Genomic DNA, 25,907 nt, shown 5'->3' with positions numbered 1-25,907 from the left:
CATGCCTGGGTTATCAAGTCAAATCGTGAATTACCCAGGCAAAGATGAATCTGACAAAGGAGTGTACTGATGCACAGCCACTGATAGATGATTCTGCTGGTACATTCACTCAGAGCACTACATTGTCCTCGCAGTGTACTGAGCCAGAATCTGACCCAGATGAAACTCAGGTGCCCCTTCCCGCATACTATACCACCATACATGGTGACACAGAGGAAGGTGCACATGACATTGAAGAGGAGGTGATGGATGACCCAGTTGTTGACCCAGATTGGCATCCATTGGGGGTAGAGGGTGCCGCTGGAAATAGCTCAGAAGAGGAGGAGGAGCATCCGCAGCGGGCATCGACATCGCAACAGCTGTTATCTGGCAGGCCCGGAGCAGTCCAAAAACGGGTTACAAAAACCAAAAGAGTTGCAGGACAGCTTGGCCAGACGGTCAAAATAGCACAGCGTGCAAGGCCTCAAAATGTCTTCCATAGTTGGAAGAGTGCAGTGTGGCACTTTTTTGAACAAAATCCTAATGATCAGGCAAAGGTTATCTGTAAGAAGTGTGCAAAGACCTTTAGCCAAGGGAAAAATCTGAGAAATTTGAATACCAGTTGCATGCTAAGACATTTAACCACCATGCACTTGCAAGCGTGGACGGACTACCAAAACTCACGTACCACATATGCTACTGCTCCCAAAAAACGTAAGAAGGTAGTCAGCAATGCTACATTGTTTACCCAAGTGTAAGTCCACCAGTTAGCACACGACCAGCAGCAAATGTTGAGTTGTCGTCGCAAGGGCAAATCAGTCAGGGAATCACACTGTTATTGCAACGAAAGACTGAATCTAGGCCATCAGAAAGAACACCAACTCCATCACCATCATCAACCCTTTCTCAGTCCGCCATGTCCACCGCTAGTTCCACCATATGCAGCTCTCAAGTCCAGCTCACCCTACCAGAGACTATGAGTAGGACAAGAAAGTACTCATCCTCTCATCCGCGTACACTGGGTTTGAACTCCCACATTGCCAAACTAATCTCGTTAGAGATGATGCCCTATCGGTTGGTTGAAAGCGCAACTTTCCGCGAACTCATGGCCTACGCAGTACCACGCTATGACCAGTCGCCAATTCTTTTCTCGCAAAGCCATCCCAGCCCTCCACCTTCATGTGAAAGACCGCATTGTCCATGCAGTCAAGCAATCAGTGAGTGGAAAGGTGCACCTCACAACTGAGGCATGGTCCAGTAGGCAAGGCCAGGGATGTTACGTGTCCATCACTGCGCACTGGGTTAATGTGGTGGATTCCGTGTCCACAGGGGACAGCTGTGATGGCACAGTGCTGCCTAGCCCATGGTATAGGAAACAGTTGGCTGTAGGTGTTCGACCCTCCTCCTCCTCCAGAAGCGAAAGCTCGTCCACAGAGCGCAGTCGCATGAGCATGGCATCCGCAGCTGACAGTGGTGCACACGATGTGTCCCGCTATCGATCAGCTAGCGGAAAGCGTCAGCAGGCTGTGTTGCAGATGATGTGTTTGGGTGACAGACACATGGCGGAGGTACTGGCCGACTACTTTCAGCGACAAACTGAGTCATGGCTGGGCAGTCTACATCTTGAGGCAGGCAAGGTAGTTAGTGATAACTAGAGTTGAGCGATACCGTCCGATACTTCAAAGTATCGTATCGGATGGTATCGGCCGATCTTTAAAAAAAAGTATCGGTATCGCAGATTCCGATACCGGAAGTCCCATTCAAGTCTATGGGACTTCCGGTATCGGAATAAGAAAAACCCTTTCCTGCCCTTGTACAGCCTCTCTGGGGTCTGTACGGGCCTTTCGGGGGGCTGTGCCGGCCTGCCAGGGGGTCTGTGCAGGCTCCGGTGCTCTGTGCCGGCCTGCCGGTGGTCTGTGCAGGCTCCGGGGGGCTGTGCCGGCCTGCCGGGGGGCTGTGCCGGCCTGCCGGTGGTCTGTGCAGGCTCCGGGGGGCTGTGCAGGCCTGCCGGGGGGCTGTGCCGGCCTGCCGGGGGGCTGTGCTGATGTCCGGGGGTCTGTGCAAGCATCGTCCGATGGGACTACAAGTCCCATCGGGCGATGCCTGCTACCATGACAGTGATTGACACATTAGCCAATGATGGGACAGTAGTAGTCCCATCATCCGGCTAATGTGTTAAATGTTAAAAAAAAAAAATAAAAAAAAAAAAAATACTACATACATACTACATGCATGCTACATACATACTACATGCTACATACATACTACATATATACTACATACATGCTACATACATGCTACATACATACTACATGCATGCTACATACATACTACATGCTACATACATACTACATGCATGCTACATACATACTACATGCTACATACATACTACATATATACTACATACATACTACATACATACTACATACATGCTACATACATACTGCATGCTACATACATACTACATACATACTACATACATACTACATACATACTACATGCATGCTACATACATACTACATGCATGCTACATACATACTACATGCATGCTACATACATACTACATGCATGCTACATACATACTACATGCTACATACATACCACATACATACTACATACATGCTACATACTACATACATACTACATACATACTACATGCATGCTACATACATACTACATGCATGCTACATACATACTACATGCCACATACATACCACATACATACTACATACATACTACATACATACTACATATATACTACATGCATGCTACATACATACTACATGCTACATACATACCACATACATACTACATACATGCTACATATATACTACATGCATGCTACATACATACTACATATATACTACATGCATGCTACATACATACTACATGCTACATGCATGCTACATACATACTACATACATACTACATGCTACATACATACCACATATATACTACATACATACAATACATTCATACAATACATACATAGACATACAGTACATATAACATAGAGTAACATACTTACCAATACTTGTCACATTGTTCCCCGAAGCCATTGTCTTTTCCGGAATAAATATTAACATAACAAACCACAAAAATACTCACCCACGATCCGAAGCAGTCCACGAGTGTGTCCCATGACGATCTTGGGTAGAGAACTGCAGCATCAGCTGTTGCTGCCGTTCTCTACGGGTTGCAGGAATCCAATGACGGAAGGTAGGTATCCTTCCGCACTGTATTCCTCCGCCACTTAAAAAAAAAAAAGTCCCTAGTCTCACTTTATGCCATTGCTGCGTCATTGGATTCCTGCAGCCCGTAGAGAACGGCAGCAACAGCTGATGCTGCAGTTCTCTACCCAAGACAATGGCTTCGGGGAACAATGTGACAAGTATTGGTAAGTATGTTACTCTATGTTATATGTACTGTATGTCTATGTATGTATTGTATGAATGTATTGTATGTATGTAGTATATATGTGGTATGTATGTAGCATGTAGTATGTATGTAGTATGTATGTAGCATGCATGTAGCATGTAGTATGTATGTAGCATGCATGTAGTATGTATGTAGCATGCATGTAGTATGTATGTAGTATGTATGTAGTATGTATGTGGTATGTATGTGGCATGTAGTATGTATGTAGCATGCATGTAGTATGTATGTATCATGCATGTAGTATGTATGTAGTATGTATGTAGTATGTAGCATGTATGTAGTATGTATGTGGTATGTACGTAGCATGTAGTATGTATGTAGCATATATGTAGTATGTATGTAGTATGTATGTAGAATGCATGTAGTATGTATGTAGAATGCATGTAGCATGCATGTAGTATGTATGTAGCATGCATGTAGTATGTATGTAGTATGTATGTAGTATGTATGTAGCATGCAGTATGTATGTAGCATGTATGTAGTATGTATGTAGTATATATGTAGTATGTATGTAGCATGTAGTATGTATGTAGCATGCATGTAGTATGTATGTAGCATGTAGTATGTATGTAGCATGCATGTAGTATGTATGTAGCATGTATGTAGTATGTATGTAGCATGTATGTAGTATGTATGTAGCATATATGTAGTATGTATGTAGCATGTAGTATGTATGTAGCATGTATGTAGTATTTTTTTTTTTTTTAACATTTAACACATTAGCCGGATGATGGGACTACTACTGTCCCATCATTGGCTAATGTGTCAATCACTGTCATGGTAGCAGGCATCGCCCGATGGGACTTGTAGTCCCATCGGACGATGCTTGCACAGACCCCCGGACATCAGCACAGCCCCCCCGGCAGGCCGGCACAGCCCCCCGGCAGGCCGGTACAGACCCCCACAGGGTGCACAGACCACCGGCAGGCCGGCACAGCCCCCCGGCAGGCCGGTACAGACCCCCACAGGGTGCACAGACCACCGGCAGGCCGGCACAGCCCCCCGGCAGGCCGGTACAGACCCCGGGCAGTCCACACAGCCCCCCGGCAGGCCGGCACAGCCCCCCGGCAGGCCGGTACAGACCCCGGGCAGTCCACACAGCCCCCCGGCAGGCCGGCAGAGACCCCCGGAAGGCCCGAAATGACGGCGCATCATGATGCGCACACACCGCGCATCATGATGACGTCAGGCTGTCAATCAACTTTGAACTTCCGATTCCGATGCCGAATTCCGATATTGAAAAAATATCGGAAGTCGGTATCGGAATTCCGATACCGCAAGTATCGGCCGATACCCGATACTTGCGGTATCGGAATGCTCAACACTAGTGATAACGGATGGAATTTTGTGGCAGCCATAGCCCTTTCAAAACTCAGACACATACCTTGCTTGGCTCACTGTTATGATGAGTCACCGAAGGAGGAAAAACAAAATACCAGCTAAGTCCAGAAAAACCAGAGAGGTTGAAAGCTATCGGATTGCAGACCCCTGAACCTATCCACAACAACTAGCAGTAGCCGTGGGGGGTTCCTTCGGTGCCCTAGACCCCTCGATCACAGCCGGAGAGCTACATAGCCTAAAGACAGAAAGGGGAAAAACTAAACTGCCCCAGAGCAGACCCCAAAGCAATAGGCAGCCCCCAACATATAATGATGGTGAAGCAAGATGAAAACACTAACACAGATAGAAGGATAGGTTGAGCAAATGATGGGGCCCAAGCTAACTACATAGGACAGGATAGGAAAGCTGCTGTCTGCCATCCGCAAAAACCCTATCAAAATGAGCCAACCGACTGATAGGAAAAACAGGCTCTGAAGTCGCTAGGCTTCAAAAGACTATATCAGCACTCAGGTATATTCTGAAGGCAGAGCAAAAGATCAACAGATCAGAGACAAAAATGGAATTCAGCTCAACCCCGGCCGGGGATGGCAGAACTCCCAAAAAACAAGGCAAAACAAAAACAAAACTGAAGAGTACAAAGCAGAGCAGAAAAACTTAGCTTTGAGATGCAGGAATCAGACTGGTCTCCAAGAATCCAGCAGGAAAATCAACAGCCAGGAAGAAGGGCGTCGGCAGCCTTATATCCAGTCCTCAATTCCAGCCACCCAGTTATCATCTAGCTGCCCAGGTGTTTGGTAATCAGTCTCACTACCTTCCTTCACCAGAGGAGGGAGTTCATCAGACCTCAATGGTGAAGGGAAAAATGAACTCACAACAGCTCACACCTTGAACCTGGTGGTGCAGTGCTTCCTCACTAATTATCCAGAGTTAATAGGCCTGCTCCATAAGGTTCGAAGACTGTGCTCGCACATCCGCCGGTCGCCTGTACACTCCAGTCGTATGCAGAAGCTGCAGCGATTGCTCCACCTTCCCAAGCACCGACTAATTATCGACGTTGCAACAAGGTGGAACTCCACCCTGCACATGGTTGAGCGGCTGTGCGAACAGAGGTAGGCCATAATGCATTTGTGGGAGGATATATGGGCAGGCACTTTGAGGGCAGACATGGAGTTGACAAGTGTGCAGTGGTCGAAGCTGAAAGACCTCTGTAAAATCCTTCAATGTTTTGAGGAATGCACACGGCTGGTAAGCGCAGACGACGCCATCATAAGCATGAGCATCCCACTTATGCGTCTGCTCATGCAAACTTTGACACATATCAAGGAGCAGGTGTCTGCAGCCGAGGATGATGAGGAAGAGGAGGGAAGCCTTGATGACAGTCAGCCATTGTCTGTTCAGGGAACTGTCATGGACGAGGTGGAGGAAGAAGAGGAGGAGGATGATGATGGGGATGATTATTTAGGGGAGGAGGATGCTTCTCGTGGGGCAAGAGAAAATGTTGGCATGGCAAGGTCTGGTACTGGGTTTGTGCGTGACTGGAGGGATGAGGATTTGCCTGAAAGTGCTCCTCTACCCAGCACTCGCAGTGCATCGTTGACACCGGGAACATTGGCCCACATGTCAGATTATGCCTTGCAGATCCTAAAAAGGGTCCCCCGCATTGCCAAAATGATGAACGATGATAACTACTGGTTGGCCAGCATCCTGGATCCACGCTATAAAGGCAAATTCCAAAACATCATGCCACAGGAGAACCTTGACCTAATATTGGCCAACAAACAAGCAACTCTGGTAAACCGGTTGGTTGAGGCATTCTCAGCACACAGCAGCGGTGATGGTTGTCACACGAGCCATAGGGGCCGGGGGCAACTTGGAAGAGATGTTGGTGGTGCTCACATCAGAAGTGGCGTTGGAGACAGGGGTTTCATGACCATGTTGTGGACTGATTTTTCAAGTCCCGCTCACACGACTGTTAATACTGCATCAATTGAAAGTGACAGGAGACAGCACTTGTCAACTATGGTTACAAACTTCTTTTCCTCCCATATCGATGTTCTCCCTCACAGGTCATTCCCATTTGACTATTGGGCAGCTAAACTGGACACCTGGCCTGAATTGGCACAATATGCCTTACAGGAGCTCGCTTGCCAGCTGAAAGTGTGCTATCAGAAAGAGTCTTCAGTGCTGCTGGATCAATCCTGACAGAAAAAAGGACCCGTCTGTCGACCCAAAATGTAGATGATCTAACCTTCATTAAAATGAACCATGCATGGGTTTCCAAGGATTTTGTCACACCTTACCCTGATGACACATAGGGTGACAGAAAAATGGCTTTCTTTGGTCCGCCTCTTCCTGGGACTTGACCAATTTCGCCTTTAGCAGCAGGTGAATGTCCCACATCAACGTATGCCATTTTGTAAACCTCCCTAACTGGGCTGCCTCCTCCCCCCATGGCCGGGGTCACCACCTAGCGCACGCAACCGTGCGAGTGACGTTGCCCTGGACAGGTGAGTGGGCCGACGCTTGGGTGCGGGCACTGGCACAGGGTCCCTCATAGTGCAATCAAGTGTCTCTGACGGTGGGGGTGCACACCCGCCGTCAGACACACCGCCGTACTATGAGGGGCCCAGTGCCAGTACCGACGCCCATGAGTGGGCCCCCCTTGCTTGGGCAGGGCCCCAGCATTTGCAATGTTTACCTCTCCCTGCTCCTCCGCTGTGTAGTCTGGGCTGTCAAATCCTTCACTGGGACTGCCACTACAAATTTGGTGAACTGATAGAAGATGATGGTTAAGACGTAGCTATTGAAAAAGATAAATTTCAGCTCACCTCTTGTAAGTTCGTAAGAACTATTGAAAAGCTCTGAGCATGGACACGTCTCTGCCAGGACGTATAATGACTCCAAGAAAAGGAAGAAAGACAGAGACCTGGAGAATATCCCCATGCGGGGAACTTTGTTGCCGTTGATCACAAGCAGCCATGAATGTATTTTAAACATGATACAATAAAAATCCTGGATTTTAAATTTCTGGAGCTGGACCTTTCTTCCTTTTCTTGAAGACGTAGCTATGCCCTGTCCCGCTGGCCGGGATCTAGCTTCAGATGATCAATGGCTTCCATTTCTTATGGACGTCGACTCACAATGAGATGCAGTGGTGGTTTCTCATCAGCTTTCACAGTTTTCCTACCCACAGACGTGTGACATTCCAGCGCACATTTTTAAATGTGCCCTCTCATGCCAATCCAAATGAATCACCTACGGCCTGTGGCTTCTGTCTTTTGCACTCCAAAGTTACGTGACAGAGCATGATAGGCAGTGAGCACCATGTTTACATCTCTCTCTGTGATCAAAATTATATGGATATGAGTAATGGCGATGGGATCAACGGTACTGCGATAGAGCAACACTTTCTTCACAAAGAAAGGTTTTCGCTGTCTCCACACACTAATTAATTGAGGGTCTGCATCGCCTCTGAGAAATGTGACGGAAGTTTATCCCGTGAATAGGAATTGCTAGATTTCTGCAATCACTAGAATTAATGTCAGTAATTGTATGCATCTCATTTCCTATTGGGGAGAGTCTGGACTGACTTACTGAGACAGAAATATATATGAAGATTTAAAAATACCACCACAAGTGTATACTGGTGTACGCTTCAAATACATTTCCTTTTTTCTACTTTTTAGATTGTTGTCTAATCCATACTGAGAACATGGAGATTTTAAATATTTAAACTATGCTATATATACCTGCTATCCAGTGATAATGTACCCTTTCTCAACTTTGTACAAGCTGGTCAAATCCATACTGGGCCTGAGACCGTCTGAGCCTGCCTCCTGATCTATAGATATAGGTTTTTAATGTGTAAACTATGCTATACATACCTGTAATCCGGTGATACGTTACCCTTTCTCACCTTTGTCCAATCACGTCTAATCCATACTGGGTCTGAGACCGTCTGAGCCTGCCTCCTGATATATAGACCTACGTTTTTAATGTGTACACTATGCTATCCATATATGTTATCCTGTGATACGGTACCCTTTCTCACCTTTGTCCAATCATGTCTAATCCATACTGGGCCTGAGACCATCTGAGCCTGCCTCCTGATATATAGACATAGGTTTTTAATGTGTAAACTATGCTACATATATACGTGTTACCCGGTGAAACTGTACCCTTTATCAACTTTCTAGAATCTTGTCGAATCCATACTGGGCCTGAGAACGGCTGCCGAGCTGTTAAGCAAGCTACAGCAACTGTGGTTTGGACACGGAATTTTTTGGCATTTTTTCAGGAATGCCGGTTAGGCCTAATTCAGGAATGGCGGTTGACCTGCACTTACTGGGAAATCATCGTTCGCGGGGAATAATTGGAATCACAGATCCCCATCACTAACGGTGTTCTGCTGGTTATCTGCACCTGTAAGCGACAAAAACTGGTCCTTTCAGTGTAGCGCGCATGCAGCCCCGGACATGTAATGCCATGATAGACCATGATAGTGCCAGAGCCTCGCGTATCCCTCTAGTAAGCTTGACGCGTACCGCTGGGGCATGCTGCAGTCTCGTTCGTTAACGGAATAAAGCTGACAAATTGATAGCACAACTACAAACGGATATACCACACCACACACACAATCGACAAAGCTTTCAATATGTGCATCTTTTCTTGAGGTGGCATGGTTGTGGTTTCCCGGGTGGAGTCCAATTAAGCCGCAGGCTCCACTCCTGGTGGTGCCCTTTTGGACATTCCTTTAAGGTTCAGCTTTGCAATCATACTGCCCCCGTAAAGCAAACACTTTGCCTTCATGGACGCTGTTTGGGGGTTCGTGGGAATAACGAACCAGTTGGCATAATTTATTGGTGGGAAGTCCGACGGTATATGATCGTGTTCGATTGCAGAATTTTTTTTTTTGGTTGGTATTTTACATTTTTATTCCAGCCTTTCTTGACTTCATAAGGGAATGACAAGCCTATATCTGTGTCTCCTCCACCTCCTCCTTTTACTCCTCCACCTCTTTTCTAAATGTAGTTGCCCTTTTCCATATGTAATTTTTGTCTTCTGAGCATTTTCTCTGCTTTGGGACACATTTTAAGGTGTTTTGTAATTGTTTTCTATGTGTTTGTATGTGTTTGCCTGCCATTGTTTTCAATGGGGTTCGACGAACATTCGACGAACTTGCCTCCTGTGTTACGAACCAAAACACTAGCGTGGTGGCTCAACACTACTCCTGATATATAGACGTACATTGTTAATGTTTAAACTATGCTATATATACCTGCTATCTGATGATACTGTACACTTTGTCTACTTTTTATATTCATGTCTAATCCATACTGAGCCTGTGAGCGTCTCTGTGTGACTCATGGAATATATATGGAGATTGACAATTATCCTTTGACTGAATAGAGCTGAACATTTCTGATACAGTGCCATATATCTGATGTTATTTTGTGTCTATTTTGTGCAAAATTTTGAAGTTTGGTGGAAGAGGCCGCGGACGTGGGCGCGGGGGGGCCAGCTGGTGATGATGGTGGTGGTGCATCTGCTGGTAGTGGCAAAAGCACAATAGCAGCTAAGGCAGGAGGTGTTGAGCCTATGTCATGGTCTGGCTCCGGAACGCCTGGAATGATACCTTTTCTGGGAGTAGGTTAACCGCTTTTAAAGGCGGAGAATGAGGAACTGGTTTTGGCTTACATTGCTGAAACAGACTCCATCAAATATGCCCGCCTCTTCTGAAGTTTCAAAAAATGCAAGCACTGAGTGGTCAAGTGCTGGCTCCTGGTCAGGAAGAACCCCTTTCCTTGTGTCCTGCACCCCCACCCAAACTGAATGAGGCAGCAGGCCACATTTCACATTAGTCCATGTAGCTCTTTCTATCATACCATGCCTGGGTTATCAAGTCAAATTGTGAATTCCCCAGTCCAAGATGAATCTGACATGGAGTGTGGGTGGCCAGGCAGGGCAGTGGAGTTAATCGGTACCGGGCCGGTGTCTCACAAGGATGTGTCACGGTGGTGGTGACCCGTTCCGTGGCCCTGGGCGTCCATGCAAAGGGGTGAATTACGTTTATAGGTGAATGATACGTGACGCCACCTGTGGTTTCTGATTAGATTGACCAGCGCTGCATAGTCGCTTCTGTGGGACAGATGTTGTGGTGTAGCTAAGATGTAGAAGACCTGCACAGGTAGGGCCGTAGTCGCAGGGCAGATGAAAGAGTTGGGAGATGGTGTGCAATGCAGGATGTAGCTGAGCCGTGCGCCAGGCGTAGGAGAAAGATGACAGACATAGTCGTGCAGTTCCTTTACCTGTACTTGGTAGGTGCTGTCCAGGACCCAGAGTACAGATGGAGAAGGAGTTGGTCAGCCTGGAAGCCAATTTGGATTTCTTTCTCTGCAGATAGGTATTGTGGTCTCTGTTCTAGGTACTTGCAGTGCTGAGTTCAATGAAGTTCCCCCTGTTGACTCTCTTTTGGAACTTTCTCGTATGGCTGGCAGCCGTAGCCTTTTCCTTCTGGCTCACACACGTCGATGCTGGGGCCTCTGAGCCTCAGTTGGGTACAGAGCATTTACAGCTGCTACTTCCTCCGGATTCTGCTGCAGGAACGTCAGTGTCCCTACAAACTCGGAGACCGGAATCCAGACCATGCGCTCCAACTAGGAGTGAGCCTTAACTCTGCTCATCCTCCAGCTCCCCTTCTCACGTCCACACACTTCCCCTTCCCTGCACAGAATGGCCTAACTTGCCTCCTCCCGACCACAGAGAGCAGCTCCTCAGCAGTCATGTTCAGAGGTCTCCCTGCTGGCGTGAAGTGGGAAATGTGTTGTGTGTTGGTTTAACTGCTAGAGAGATCCTTCGTTGCTCCCAAGCATGACATCACACTTCCCAGGAGGAAGGTAATGCCACTGTGGCGACCGTACTCCTGGGGGCGCCACAAGTGCACTGATGCCGAGCCACTGCTAGATGATTCTGCTGGTACATTGACTCAGACCACTACATTCCCCTCACACTCTACACAGCCAGAATCTGACCCAGAGGAAACTCAGGTTCCCTTTCCCGCATACTATACCACCTTACACGGTGACAAAGAGGAAGGTGCAGATGAAAGTGCAGGTTCCTTGAGCTGGTGGGGGGGCATACTCATGGGCGACGGCACTGGCACAGGGCCCCTCATAGTACGCAAAAGTGTCTCTGCCGGTGGGAGGGGGAAAAGTGTCTCTGCCGGTGGGAGGGGGAGGGCCCACCCCCACCCCCACCCCCACCCCCACCCCCACCCCCACCCCCACCCCCACCCCCACCGTCGTCAGACACACCGCCACACACCGCCGTACTATTAGAGGGGCCCTGTGCCACTGCCGTCGCCAACGAGTGGGCCCCCCCTGCTTGCTCAGGATCACAGCACTTGCAAAGTTGAAATACTTACCTCTCCCTACTCCACCGCCATGACGTCTTCCGCGTTTCCGGACAGTGATAGCCTGATCAGAGAGCGCAATGACATCACGTCTGTACCCCCTCTGCCTAAACAGCCAAGTGCAGTGAGATGGAAGATGGGGACGATGAGGAGTCCAGACTAGTACAGGGATTCCATAGCGAGGAGACTTATTTAATTGTTTTCAATGTTGGGACAGCTATTTTTGGGGATCATTATACTGTGGAGAATGATACATGGGGTCCACCATACACTGGAGCATTCCAAAGGTGGACATCAGACACTGGAGCAGCATTTACAGGGCACATTATACACTAGAGCATTAGAAATGGGGCCCATTATGTATGGAGCATTATTTGGGCCCATAAAACAGTGGAGCTTCATCCATGGGGACCAACATATACTGTAGCATTATGTGGAGCTCATCATATACTGTTTCAAACATTATATGGGACCAATGATTCTGTATGAAGAAATATATGGGCCTCATTACTCTGTATAGCGCACTATGCAGTGGCCATAATACTGTAAGGAGTAATATACTGTCCGTTTTTGGAGCTATTAAAAATGGATATCAGTCATGAGATGTAAAAAGTGAAGTATTTTTCATTGTACTATGCCGCTATTTCTCTGCGGTATCGGAGCATCATGAGTTGTGGTATGTGTTAAAGGTGCGCTCTTTGGCCCAGGGCACATGAAAACCTGGAACCAGCCCTACCCCCCCACAAATTTTGCCAAATAACCCCCATTTTTCAGTGCGTAACTAGTATTATGAAGTAAATTATGGTTGAAAAGCTTCAGTAATCAGAATTGATGTTTTTGGCATTCAAAAGGGCACTGTAGGTATGTTTCCTGTCCTCCACTCCCTGCCGACTTTGCTTCCCCATTGACTTGCATTGGGTTTCGTGTTCCAGTCGGCCTTTGACTTTTCACGATAATCGGCCGATTTCGTTCGACCTGACTTTTGCGAAAAAAGGCAAAGTCGCTCATCTCTAACCAACGATAAAGCAGCCACAGCCGGTGACTGAGAAGAATCTGTGACTTCTCTGCATTTAGTGGTTACTACTCACCTGGGTAGTCATATGTAGGAATCTCTTCTTTACACCACCACTCACCCCTCACATATGTCTCTGTAGCATTAATATGGGTCAGATCTTCACCCTGAAACAAATATTATAAAAGTCACGTACAGATGGAGAAGTTGCATCTATGATCAGATCTAATCCTGCCATCTCCACCGTTCTCATTACACAAGTATAAAACATATAATACTGATGGATTAAACAAGACTGAGCACAAGACCTTCACAGCCGTCTACACATCATAGGGGAAATCTCATGACACCTTCTCTCCATCTACCTGATGATCCTGAGGAACATTGGGATCTTGTTTACAGACCTGTGGAAGAAGAGGACGGGGACATCTCTCTGGTGTTGTCATCTTACTGGATAGATCTGTAGGGAAACACATACAGGGACTGAATTCATTCTTTTCATATAGATATAGGCCGTGTGTATTTAGCCCTGTCTATTACCTGGTGAAGTGAGGGGCTGGGGAACCTCCATTATGACATTCTTGTACAGATCTCTGTGTCCTTCTAAATACTCCCACTCCTCCATGGAGAAATAGACAGCGACATCCTGACACCTTATAGGAACCTGACACATATAATGATACCGTCATCCCCCCAATCCCTTCATAGCGTTACTGTGTAATGTCCCAACATTCCCAGCAGTGTCACCTCTCCAGTCAGCAGCTCAATCATCTTGTAGGTGAGTTCTAGGATCTTCTGGTCATTGATGTCCTCATGTATCAGGGGGTGAGGTGTAGTCCCTGAGATTGGGCTCAAGGTTCTTCTGCGTCCCTCAGACACAGGGTCCTGACAGCGCTCACTAGAGGTCTTCTTCACTACTGTGTAATCCTGGTTATGGAGAGACACATTAATAAATCTCACTACAGACATTTCCAGAGTCCTCACCTCTCCAGTTCTGTCCATCTGTTATTCCCATAGATAAGAATGATGTAATGTGACGTCATCAGAATCTCTCACCTCTCCAGTAAGCCGGAAGAGGATCTCTAGGGTGAGGTGTAATATTTTCTCTGCCATCTTGTCTCTGTCCATATCCATCCTTGATGGGTAAATCAGGAAAATTCTCTTATGTAGAAGGTCTTCACTGAGAGGATCCGATATTGTAGAGATCTGAATGAGAAGATGAGCCGATGTAACATCATAAAATCCTGTGTAATACAATTACTGGGGATAATAAGGGAAACATATGAGGAGATTTATTATTTTACACTATTTTATTTTCTTCTTTACATCTACTAATAAAAGCAGCTGAACACGTTTCTCATAGACTCATCTTCCATAATGCTAATTCTCGTCTCATTTACCGACACTGGAATCGGCATTAGCAATACTGCAGGAGATATTCATTACACGTGACATGAGAAATAACTACTTCATGATGAGGAGGACGACATCTTCATCATCTACTACAGTTCTAGAAACATATTTGGCCAGAGTCCGTCACTGACTCCATCACCACCGGCCATCTATATGAATGTTTCCCATCTTCCCCGAACTGTAATTGTTCTGTCTCCGACATAATCAATGACTCTTAACTACCTGTTCTGATAACATACAATGATTGCTGTATGTATATAATGCTCAGTTTGCCACACATTTTAATGTTTATTGTTTCCAGTTCCATCTAGTGGCCAAAAGTTATAACTGCATGATATTATGCATTGTATTTACTGTATTATTTCCCTCCTAATGTATTCTGGGTAACTTTGCAAGGTACCATGGTTTATCCCAGCCCCCTTTCTCTCTTCAGTCAGCCATTTATTTCAAGTCTGCATATTGGAAGCACCTCATCGCATTACTCCCTCTGTGTCAGCATCGGTGGTATGTAATCACCCTATGATTTCTGTCTTATATTAGCTAGCTTAGTTACATCCCCCATTCAGCTAGTAGTCCAGATTGTATGCTGTGTATATTGTATATTTCCATGAACCCAGTACTGATCCTATGTATCTGTTTCTGTTTGCAGTTTTACCACATCTATATACCTGCGTTCAATAAACCACAGATTCAACTGCAGTCTCCCTTATTGGACCCCGGTATAGCGGTTTAGCTGCTTGTTAAGCTATATGAATCCCGTTCATTTAGTGAGGACATGACAGTAATCTTCAATCATGTTAGAATTTATGTCTGATTCACACACAGAAGTTTGAGGCTTTTATAAAAGCTTTTTTTGTAAGAACATCAAGACAGAAGTTATTTGATGCCAATGTCTCCATGTAATATTCCATATATTACATGAAAAACACCAAAAAAAGTGTGAAATATTCCTAAAATAATTATAGTGAAGTGTTGAGGCACCAAATAGAAAGTTTTTACCCAGTATATGAACATATTGAACCAATGTTACAACTTCCACTATATTAAATCTTCAGGGTGACTATTTATAATCAAGACAATGGAATGAAGAAAATCAGCACTCACCCCTTTTGGAAGATACTTCAGTCCTTTTTAATTTTCATTTGATTCAGGAAAATGACAAATAGTGCAACAGTGCTAGCAGAGTGGCGGCAGGTGCAGTGATTTCCAAAAGAAAAAGAAATGATGGACAACAAACGTTTCAGACTTAATTTGCGCTTCTACTGGTCCATGTTCCGCTGGTCTAAGAATATGGACCAATAGAAGGACTGAAGCATCTTCTAAAAGGGGTGAGTGCTGACTTTCTCCATTCTGTTATCTTGATTACAGAAATAAAATTGAGGATGGTGGTACTGTGAGAACATTATACGGTGTGTGGGGGCCAAAAAAGGGGATACGTACTATGAGAGTAATAAATGTGTCATGATCCAGACCGAGTTTTGAGTCCTGTCTTCTCCTCTCCCTTTCTGGTCATGTCAGGGTTTAACTTTTCTCTGCCTCGTGATGGTGTCAGCTCTGCTATTTCTCTGCGCTGCATCCTGTAGGCAGTGTCAGTTATATTTTCTGCCTACGGTGTGAGTAGCGGACTCTGGTGATACCCTGATTTGTCCTGCTGTGTTTAGCTGACTTTGCCCGTGTCTGTTCCTTCCTCTCTTCCTGCCCCAACTCAGTGTTTCCCTTAGTGTTTGGATTTCCTGGTACTTGACTCTGCTTTGGCTAAGACCTGATCCTGTCTCTTGCTTCTGGTACTTCTGTTTCTGACTGGTACTAACCTTTTGGCGCTCATCTGACTCTGTGTTTGGTATTCCTCTTCGCTTCTCTCTGGTATCGACCCGGCTTGCTTGACTATTCTGCTGCCACCTGGTGGTAGCCTTGCTGTAGTGCTGCTGGTCTGCTCTGAGCAGAACTGCAGTCCTCCCTCCCCTTTGCTGCCATCTAGTGGAGTTTGCATTTACCTGCAGAGCTGCATCATGACATTATAACTGACCATTAACAGTTTTTTTTCTTTGTTCCTCACTTTATGGATCCACTTCATACTCTGGCGGATCAGATGTCTAATCTGACTCAAATGATGCAGGACTTGCCTGTGGAACATAGAGCCCTGGCCTCTTCCTATAATCAACTCCAGAGGGAACTTTCTGAGATGGTAGTCTTTTCAGGGTTCTACTAAACAATCAGCCTGTAAGCACTCGGAACACATAGATGTCTTGCTACACTATCCTGAACCTACCGTCAGGCTCCCAGATACTTTCTCTGGGGAAAAGGAGAAGTTCCGTACATTCAGGGAGAGTTGTAGGCTGCTTTTCTCCCTTAGACCCCGATCCTCTGGTGATGAGAGTCAACGGCTGGGGATAATCATTTTGTTACTCCGGGAGGGTCCTCAAACTTGGGCTTTTTCTTTACCTGCTACTGTCCTAGAACGTGTGTCTGTGGATAAGTTCTTTGAGGCTTTAGGACTGATTTTTGCCGAACCTGACCGGTTCAGGGTGGCAGAGGACACAGTCATGGGTCTCTCCCAGAGTAAACTCATTGGTGAAAGGTATTGATCAGAGTTGAGACGGTGGTCCACCGATGTGACATGCAACGACTCTGCGCTAAGATGTAAGTTCAGGAGGGGTCTGTCAGATCATCTTAATGATGCTCTGGCTCTCCATCAGCCACCCAGTTCTTTGGAGAAGGCCATGACTCAGGCCATTCATATGAATAGGAGATTGCAGAAGAGAGTAATCCAGTGAGAGGTTCCAGTATACCCTGTTAAGTCCCAGGTGATACCATACACGGAACCTATGGAGGTTGTGGTCATTAACCTCAAGGAGAAGGAGAGAAAGCGGCAATGTGAAAGGAGACTATTCTTCTATTGTGGAAACCCGGGACATTGGAAGAAGGACTGCTCCTCTTGCCCACCAACTAACAAGCTGCCGAGTCTGGGTGATTGTTGATGAGGTCACCCAGACTCTCAGGTACCTTTTTCCTCAATTCAAAAGATTTTGATGGAGGTGGAACTTTGTTGTAGGGATTGTTACACACCCACTTAAGCTTTTGTGGACTGTGGGTCATCCATGAACTTCATTGGCTCAAGCTTGGTGTCCTAGTGTAACATAGAGACAGTTAGGCTTGAAACCCCAATTCATATCATTGCCATTGATAAAACACCGCTGGTTAGGAATATTGTTAAACTTGTCTCGGAGGAGTTTCTCCTCAAGGTGGGTTTCTTGCATCAGAAACACATTTCATGTTATGTTCTGGATAATCTTCCAGTGGGACAGGTGTTGGGATTCCCCTGGTTACAGTTGCACAATCCTGCTATTGACTGAGAATCTCGAGATATTTTGAAATGGGGTCCTAATTGTTCAAAGGGTTGTCTTTCTGCTGTGCTGGTGTCATTCGTTATTCTGGATGGTATTCCGGAGTACCTGAAAGATTTTAAGGATGTGTTTTCTGAAAAGAGGCTGAGGTCTTGCCCCCACATCGCCCCTATGATTGAACTATTAATCTCATTCCAGGTGCTAAATTGCCCAATGCCCGTCTGTACAATCTATCCGGCCCAGAACATACCGCTATGAAAGTGTATGGCTCAGAAAGTTTACATAAAGGTCACATCCATCCCTCTGTCTCTCCTGTGGCTGCTGGATTCTTTTTTGAAAAAAAAAAGATGGTGGTTTACGTCCTTGCCTCGATTTTCGGGAACTAAATAAAATTACGGTAGGAAGTAACTACCACCTCCAGCTTATCCCTGATCTTTACAACCAATTATCTGAAGCTAAGTGGTATTCCAAGTTGGACCTCAGGGAAGCATATAATCTTATCCATATTTGGTAAGGCGATGAGTGGAAAACGGCATTCCTCATCTCTGAGGGTTTGTTTGAAAATTTGGTCATGCCCTTTGGTCTCTCGAATGCATCAGCAGTTTTTCAGAATTTCATTAATGATGTATTTTCTGACTTCGTTGGATGCTTTATGGTGGTATATTTAGATGACATTCTTGTATTTTCATCTGACAAAGAATCTCACATGGGTCAGCTATGTGCAGTTCTTCAGAGGTTACAGGAGAACTCTGTTTGCTAAACCTGAGAAGTGTTAATTTTTTGTCCAAGAGCTGGCCTTTCTGGGGTTCATCCTGTCTGCCAAGGGGTTTCGCATGGACCCTGGAAAAGTACAGGCCATTGTTGATTGGGTGCAACCCAGGGACCTTAAAGGTCTTCAGCATTTCTTGCGTTTTGCCAATTACTATTTCAAATTTATTAAGGGGTTTTCTCAGGTGGTCAAGCCTCTCACTTATCTCACTCGTAAGGGGGCTGATCTTAAAGACTGGTCAGTCCTGGCAGTTGTAGCCTTTTCTACATTGAAAAATGTTTTATGTCTGCTCCTGTATTGGTCCAGCTCGATCCGTCTGAACCATTCATTGTTGGGGTGGATGCATCGGAGGTGGGGGGTGATGCTGTATCAGGGACCCATCACTTTGACTAATTTAAAACTTTGTGCCTTTTTCGCCAAGAAATTTTCTCCTGCTGAATGAAATTACAATGTCAGGAATCGGGAGTTATTAGCCATAAAACTGGCTTATGAAGAATGGAGGCACTTTTTGGAGGGGGCTATTCATCAGATCACGGTGATTATGGACCACAAAAACCTGTCTTACATTGAGTCTGCTAAACGATTGACCCCTAGACAGGCGAGGTGGTCACTTTTTTTTTCCACGTTTTAATTTTTCCATCATCTTTTCAGCCTGGTTCCAAGAATGTCATGGCTGATGCCTTATCTCGCAGCTTGGATCCAACCTCCTTCCTCCATTCTTCAGCGTGGGGTGGTCGCTGCTGGGGTGTCCTCCAAATTGGAATAGGAAATTCATGAGGCTCAGTCTCTTTCTCCTCCGTCATAGCCTGATAACAAGCTCTTTGCTCCTGTTATGTATAGGTTGAGGGTGCTCCAGGAGTTCCACAACTCTGCTTTCAGTGGGCACGCTGGAGTCTTGGCCACCTAGAGAGCTATTGCTAGACTGTTCTGGTGATCCTCCATGTCTTCTGACATTGCCGTGTTTGTGTCTGCTTGTACTACGTGTGCAGGTGTTAAAGTCTCCCATAACCGGCCGGGGAATTGGTACCATTGCCAATTCAGGATAGACCTTGGACTCGTTTGTCCATGGATTTTATCACTGATCTCCCTCCTTCCAATGGCAAAACTGTGGTCAGGGTAGTGGTTGACAGATTTAGTAAACAGGTGCATTTTGTACTTTTGGCAGGACTGCAATTTGTATCCAAATTCTGGAGGGCATTTTGTAAGAGATTGGATATCAGCTTGACCTTCTCCGCAGCGTAACATCCCAAAACTAACGGACAGATGGAGAGGACAAACCAGTCTCTTGAAAAGATATTGCGGTGTATTGCCACTTCTCAGCAGGATGATTAGTGTTCCTCATTGCACGTGGCTGAGTTCACATTTAATAATCGGGTTAATCAGTGCACAGGCACTTCTCCGTTTTTCTGTAACTTCGATTTTCACCCCTATTTTGGTGAATTTTCTAGACTGGATTCGGGGTGTCCAGGGTCTGATTTGGTGGTTCATTGAGTGGTGGAGGTGTGGAGGGAGGTCTAGAAGAACATTGGGATGGCTCAGGGCAAAGAGAAACATTTTGCTGATAAGCGACTATCTGTAGGACCTAAATTTCTGGTAGGAGATAAAGTGTGGTTGCCTACCAGGAACATACATCTGAAACTTCCTTCTGTTAAGCTGGGTCCCAAGTTTATTGATCCTTATGAGATCATTGAGGGTGTCAATCCAGTTGACTTTCGCTTATGCTTACCTCAGTCGCTTCGGATCCCCAACGTGTTCCATAAGTCCCTTCTTAAGTCATTTGTACCTTCCTCTGCTGCGTCTCCATCCCCTCCACCTCCTGTCTCTGTGGATGGTAAAACTGAGTATGAAGTTGAACGGATTGTTGATTCTCGCATTATTCGCAGTTCGCTTCAGTTCTTGGTATATTGGAGGGGTTACGATCCTGAGGATCGATCTTGGGTCCTTGTGCGATCAGTCCATGCTTATCGGTTGGTTCAGACTTTTCATGCACGTTATCTTAGGAAACCTGGGGGTCTGGTGGCACCCCCTTGAGAGTAGGGTACTGTCATGATCCAGACCAGGTTTTGAGTCTTGTCTTCCCCTCTCCCAATCTGGTCATGTCTGTGGTTAACTTTTCTCTGCCTCGTTCTAGTGTCAGATCTGCTATTTCTCTGCGCTGCATCCTGCAGGCACTGTCAGTTATATTTTCTGCCTATGGCGTGAGTAGCTGACTCTGGTGATACCCTGATTTGTCCTGCTGTGTTTAGCTTACTTTGCCCATGTCTACTCCTTCCTCTCTTCCTGCCCCAACTCAGATTAAGCCTCTTGAAAGTCACCCTGTCCTGGGGGTGAGTGGGAAAATTGTGTGGGAAATGATGCACCCACTGCTGGATAAGGGTTATCACCTCTACATTGATAACTTTCACACCATCATCCCCCTCTTCAAGACCCTCTCTGCCAGAGGTAGAGTTGCCTGCGGCACCATGCGAAAAAATCAGAGAGGCCTGACTAAGCCATTAATTGGGCAAATGCAGAGAAAAGGTAAAAGTTCAGCCCAATGCAGTGACAACATGCTGGTGGTCAAGTATGAGTGTTACAAGCACGCCGCTAGGTTCAGATAGGGGTGGTACAGGTCTCATGAATTCTTTGGAACTTTGGGGGACCCGTTACCCAGGGTGACCATGTACTGCAGCTTCCTCAGGCACAAGATGAATCCACTTGCTCACACAGATGAACATGAACAGTGTAGTTTAATGTCACAGCACATCTAGTACAATTCAAGTCTCTTAAGTACAGGCTTTATAAACAGTACAGCTGTTTCTTAGAGGCACATTGACTACCAGTCTCTTTTGATATCTCAGTTCAGCACAGATCAAGACTCTTTACAAAGGCACAGCAGTCCACAGCATTCCTTCTAGCACAGGGTAATGGAGGAGAGGGGAGGGTTTGCTGAGGGAGATTATACCTGTAACACAACTTCTTCCATTCCTTATCTTCCTGCTCCTGATAGACTTTCTCAACTAGCAGTACAGGGGACAGCCCAACTCCACTCTGTAATGGAATCCTGTGTCCCAATGGTTCACTTGAATGAACTTTCGTGAGAGATCACACAACACTCATCCCATTGGCTGCCACCAGAACAGTAAACAAGTTTCCCACAATCCCCCTGGGGCTCTGCTAACCACTCCCTATCTCCTGTGACTGTGTTAACACCTCTAGCTGCTGGATGCTTCTGAAGCACAGCATTTAGCACTACTTTTGCATGTCACATAATTACAAAAGGGATGTCCTTATCTTCACCACCATACACTGTGACAACAGCTCCCAGCTCAGTACAAGGGGGTGTAGATCTCTCAGATCAGGTCCTCAAACCCTACAATGCCTTGCAAAAAGCCAAAGTATGGTACAAAAAATTAGCTGAGCGCATTGTATAGATGACAACGTACAATGTTTTTGTGCTGTTCTGATCTGCCGACAATACGGGGACCTTCCTTCAGTCTCAGGAGGTAGTCATCAAGGCCGTAATGTTTGGCACTCAGGAAGGTGATGGTTCAAGTACTTCTGAAATTGATAGTGTCCGTATTGTCCCAGGTCAACATTTTACAGGACTGGTTCCCCAAACTGCGAAGAAAGGAAGATCACAAAAACAGAGGGGAGTCCGAAAGGACACAACTTACCAATGTGAAACCGGCCCTAAGAAACCTGGTCTTTGAATTAAGGATTTATCAGGACCTACCAATGAACATTCACCAGGGGTCAAAGCGGTCCATGCTGCGGGAGGTCAGAGTCACAGATGCCCCAGGACAGAAAGTAGCTCCCACACTGTCCAGGTAAAGTCAGAGAAGGCGGAAGAATGAGTAGAATGCAGGAACAAGACCTGCGATCACGTGACCACAGGTCACAAGGGAAGGGAGCGGGGCCTAGCGCAACGCTGCCGGAGGAGACAGTGCGGTGCACAGCAAATACCCGAGGAGGGGAATGGTAATTATGGGAAAACAGAGAGGGAAGGGCACAAGGGAAGAATAGTCAAAGCAAGCCGGGGTCAGGGAAGCCGGGTCAGATGAGGAAGTACCGAATCAGAAGACATGTAGAAAAGCCCTAGGACACAGCCAAAGTCAGAAACCAGAGAAGCAGATGAGGTGCAGAATCAGTAGGCAAAATCACAACAGGGAACAAACCAGGTCAAAACCAAACATACAGAAGAGGACCCAGGCACAAAGGCACTGACACACGGGGATCGACATACTCAGCCGAGGGCAAAAGTATAACCGAGTACACCTAGATCCACAAAGAGGCTATAAAAAGCCTCATTGAAACCAAAGGGAGGCTCACAAGATTAACCACAGCAGCTCCAGACCTAAGAATCCCAGGCAAAACATGACAGGATTGCTTCAAAGTATACCACATGTCCACAAATTAATAAAATTAGTTTTTACCCTGTTGACACAACACACTTTTATAATCTGATGTACTCCACACATACACATCTTACACAGAACACCACATTATAAATTCATACACTAGTAAAACTAAAAACATTATAATCACTACTATAAAACTATGACTCTAGATAAAAAAAATCCTTGAGTAGTTTCCAAAATGGGGTCCCTTATGGAGTATTACCACTGTTTAGGCACATCAGGGGCTCTTCAAGTGCGACATGATGCCCGCAGACCATTCCATCAAAGTCTGAATTCCAAAACATCACATCTACCCTTCCTAGCCCAGCCTTGGCCCAAACAATGATTTTCCTCCACATATGAGGTATTGGCATACCTAGGAGAAATTGCACAACTTTTGTGGTCTATTTTCTCCTATTACCCTTGTGAAAATAAAAAAAAAATTAGAGCTAAAAGATCACATTTTGTTCCACATAAGTGATTTTTTATTTTTATTGCTCTACGTTAAAAACTTCTGTGAAGAACTTGGGGATCGAAAGTGCTCACCACACATAAGTTCCCTGAGGGGTCTAGTTTCCTAAATGGGGTCAAATACGGGGGATTTTTGTTTAGGCACATCAGGGGCTTTTCAAATGCGACATGGCGTCCGCTCTCAATCCCATCCAATTTTGTGCTCTAAAAGTCAAACCATGTTCCTTCCTTTCTGAGCCCTGCCATGCATCCAATCAGTGGTTTTCCCCCACATATGGGGTATCAGCATACTCAGGAGAAATTGCACAACTTTTGTGGTCCATTTTTTCCTGTTTCCCTTGTGAAAATAAAACAAAAATGGTGCTAAAAGTTCATTTTTGTGACCAAAAGTTTAAATGTTCATATTTGCCTTCCACGTTTCTTCGGTTCCTGGGAAGCACCTGAAGGGTTAATAAACTTCTTGAATGTGGTTTTGAGCACCTTGAGGGGAGCAGGTTTTAGTATGATGTCACTTTTGGGTATTTTCTGTCAGATAGGCCCCTCAAAGTTACTTCAAATGTGAGGGTCCTTAAAAAATTGTTTTGTAAATTCGTTGTAAAAATGAGAAATCGCTGGTCAACTTTTAACCCTTAGGGTAAGTTCACACTGGGCGTTTTTGCTGCTTTTTTTTCTGCAGCAAAACCTGATGTTCTTGGCAGGAAAAAGCTGCCGTAAAAACGGAGGTTTAGGTGCATTTTTGGTGCAGATTTGGTGCGTTTTTGGTACGTTTTTTGTGTCTCTTTGACCATGATAATGTCCATGACTTTTCTGCAGAAAAAAATGCTGCAAATAACGATACCTGTGTTTTTTCAGTGTTTTTTCAACACCAATTCAGGTCAATGGTTGAAAAACGCTGCAAGTGACATTCTCTATGTCCAATAAAAGCAGTAAAGCCCAAAATCCTGATGGCACAAAAAACAATGTGTGTGCATGAGATTTCTGAAATCTCATAGGCTTTGCTGGTAATGTAAAAAGCAGCTGAAAATTAGCATAACAAAATGCAGCAAAAAACGCCCAGTGTGAACTTACCTTAACTTCCTTACAAAAAAAATATGTTTCCAAAATTAAGCTGATGTAAAGAAGACATGTGGGAAATGTTATTTATTAACTATTTTGTGTGATATGTCTCTGATTTAAAGGCTCAATAATTCAAAGTTTTCAAACTTTTTGACAAATTTCCAATTTTTTTCACAAATAAAAGTCATATTGAAGAAATTTTAAGACTATCACGAAGTACAACATGTCATAAAGAAAACAATCTCAGAATCACTAGGATCTATTGAAGCGTCCAGAGATATGACCTCATAAAGTGACAGTGCACACAAATGAAAAAAATTGGCCTGGTCAGGAAGGTGAAAACAGGCTTCGGGGTTAAATACACCCTAGGTCCACATGAAAGACTAAAGGATACAACTTTATAATATTTAGGGGGCGAACAATAATCTAAGCGCTCCCTCCTATAACAACTCTCCCTGAGCTGCCTCCTGAGGACGGTGTGCCGAGCATCGCGTCACTGGGTCTTCTATAAACCCGATAACGTGATGCGGCCGGACAGTCACAGTAATGTCAGTAGCCAACATGACTACAGCCTTACCGTATATGGCGGGCAATCCCAGCATGTTTATTGGCTGGGAACTCGAGCATGGCGCTCCATCACCTGCGATAATCGAGTAACAAGCTTGTCCGAGCTCCCGATGTCTGATCGAGTAGTGGAGAGCGGCTCACTCATCACTAGTATCTACATTATTGTGCTGGAGCGGAGCTAGGAGAGAAATAATCACATTGTGTGGGAACTTCTCTGGGTTTCTGTCCTCTCATCCTGCAGTTGTCTGAATGGATCTAATGTGGACTTGGGAACCAGCTAAGTCGCATTCTGTCCACAGCTGTTATGAAGTAGATACCAGAAGGAGCAGAGGGGGCGGATGCCCAGTGCCCCACACTCTGAGGGAGCCCACCAGGAGCTATGGTACTGTAACTATATCGGCATGCACAGCACGCCTGTACAGCTACATTCTGTGGCAGGGCAGGGAGAATTGATCTCCCAGCTCTGCTGCCCGGCTGCTATGGGGCCCTTGAGCAGGAGGGGGCGCGTTGCCAGCAGTGGGCCCCCCCACCCATCATCACCAGTTCAGCTGTATTGGTTAGAAGCCGATACAGCTGACTGCATTGATGAGAGAAGCAGCGTTATGCTCCCTCTCCCATCATCCCCCTCTCAGCGTTTGACATCACCGATGCCTACACTGACAGGGGGTCGCGATGACGTCATTACCTGGTGCCCACTGTCCGGAGATGTGCGGACACTCAGAGCAGT

At 45.7% G+C, this 25,907-nt stretch overlaps 1 protein-coding gene across 4 annotated transcripts in view; it reads right to left on the bottom strand.

Moving 5' to 3' along the window:
* The window catches only part of LOC141094221 (uncharacterized), a 323,197-nt gene that overhangs the window by 167,163 nt on the left and 130,127 nt on the right, over positions 1 to 25,907 (bottom strand). For all 4 annotated transcript variants that reach the window (XM_073580021.1, XM_073580020.1, XM_073580022.1 and 1 more), the window contains exons 2-6: positions 14,238 to 14,387; positions 13,929 to 14,108; positions 13,722 to 13,845; positions 13,586 to 13,641; positions 13,258 to 13,348 (exon numbers count right to left, since the gene is read on the bottom strand). In XM_073580021.1, coding sequence (XP_073436122.1) covers positions 13,258 to 13,348; positions 13,586 to 13,641; positions 13,722 to 13,845; positions 13,929 to 14,108; positions 14,238 to 14,387 — 601 coding nt within the window. The remainder of the gene's footprint in view (positions 1 to 13,257; positions 13,349 to 13,585; positions 13,642 to 13,721; positions 13,846 to 13,928; positions 14,109 to 14,237; positions 14,388 to 25,907) is intronic.

Source organism: Dendrobates tinctorius, unplaced genomic scaffold, assembly GCF_039654945.1.
Source record: "Dendrobates tinctorius isolate UK_male_01 unplaced genomic scaffold, ASM3965494v1 ptg000063l, whole genome shotgun sequence".
Taxonomy (NCBI): Eukaryota; Metazoa; Chordata; class Amphibia; order Anura; family Dendrobatidae; genus Dendrobates; species Dendrobates tinctorius.
This window is presented reverse-complemented; position numbering and strand designations above follow the sequence as displayed.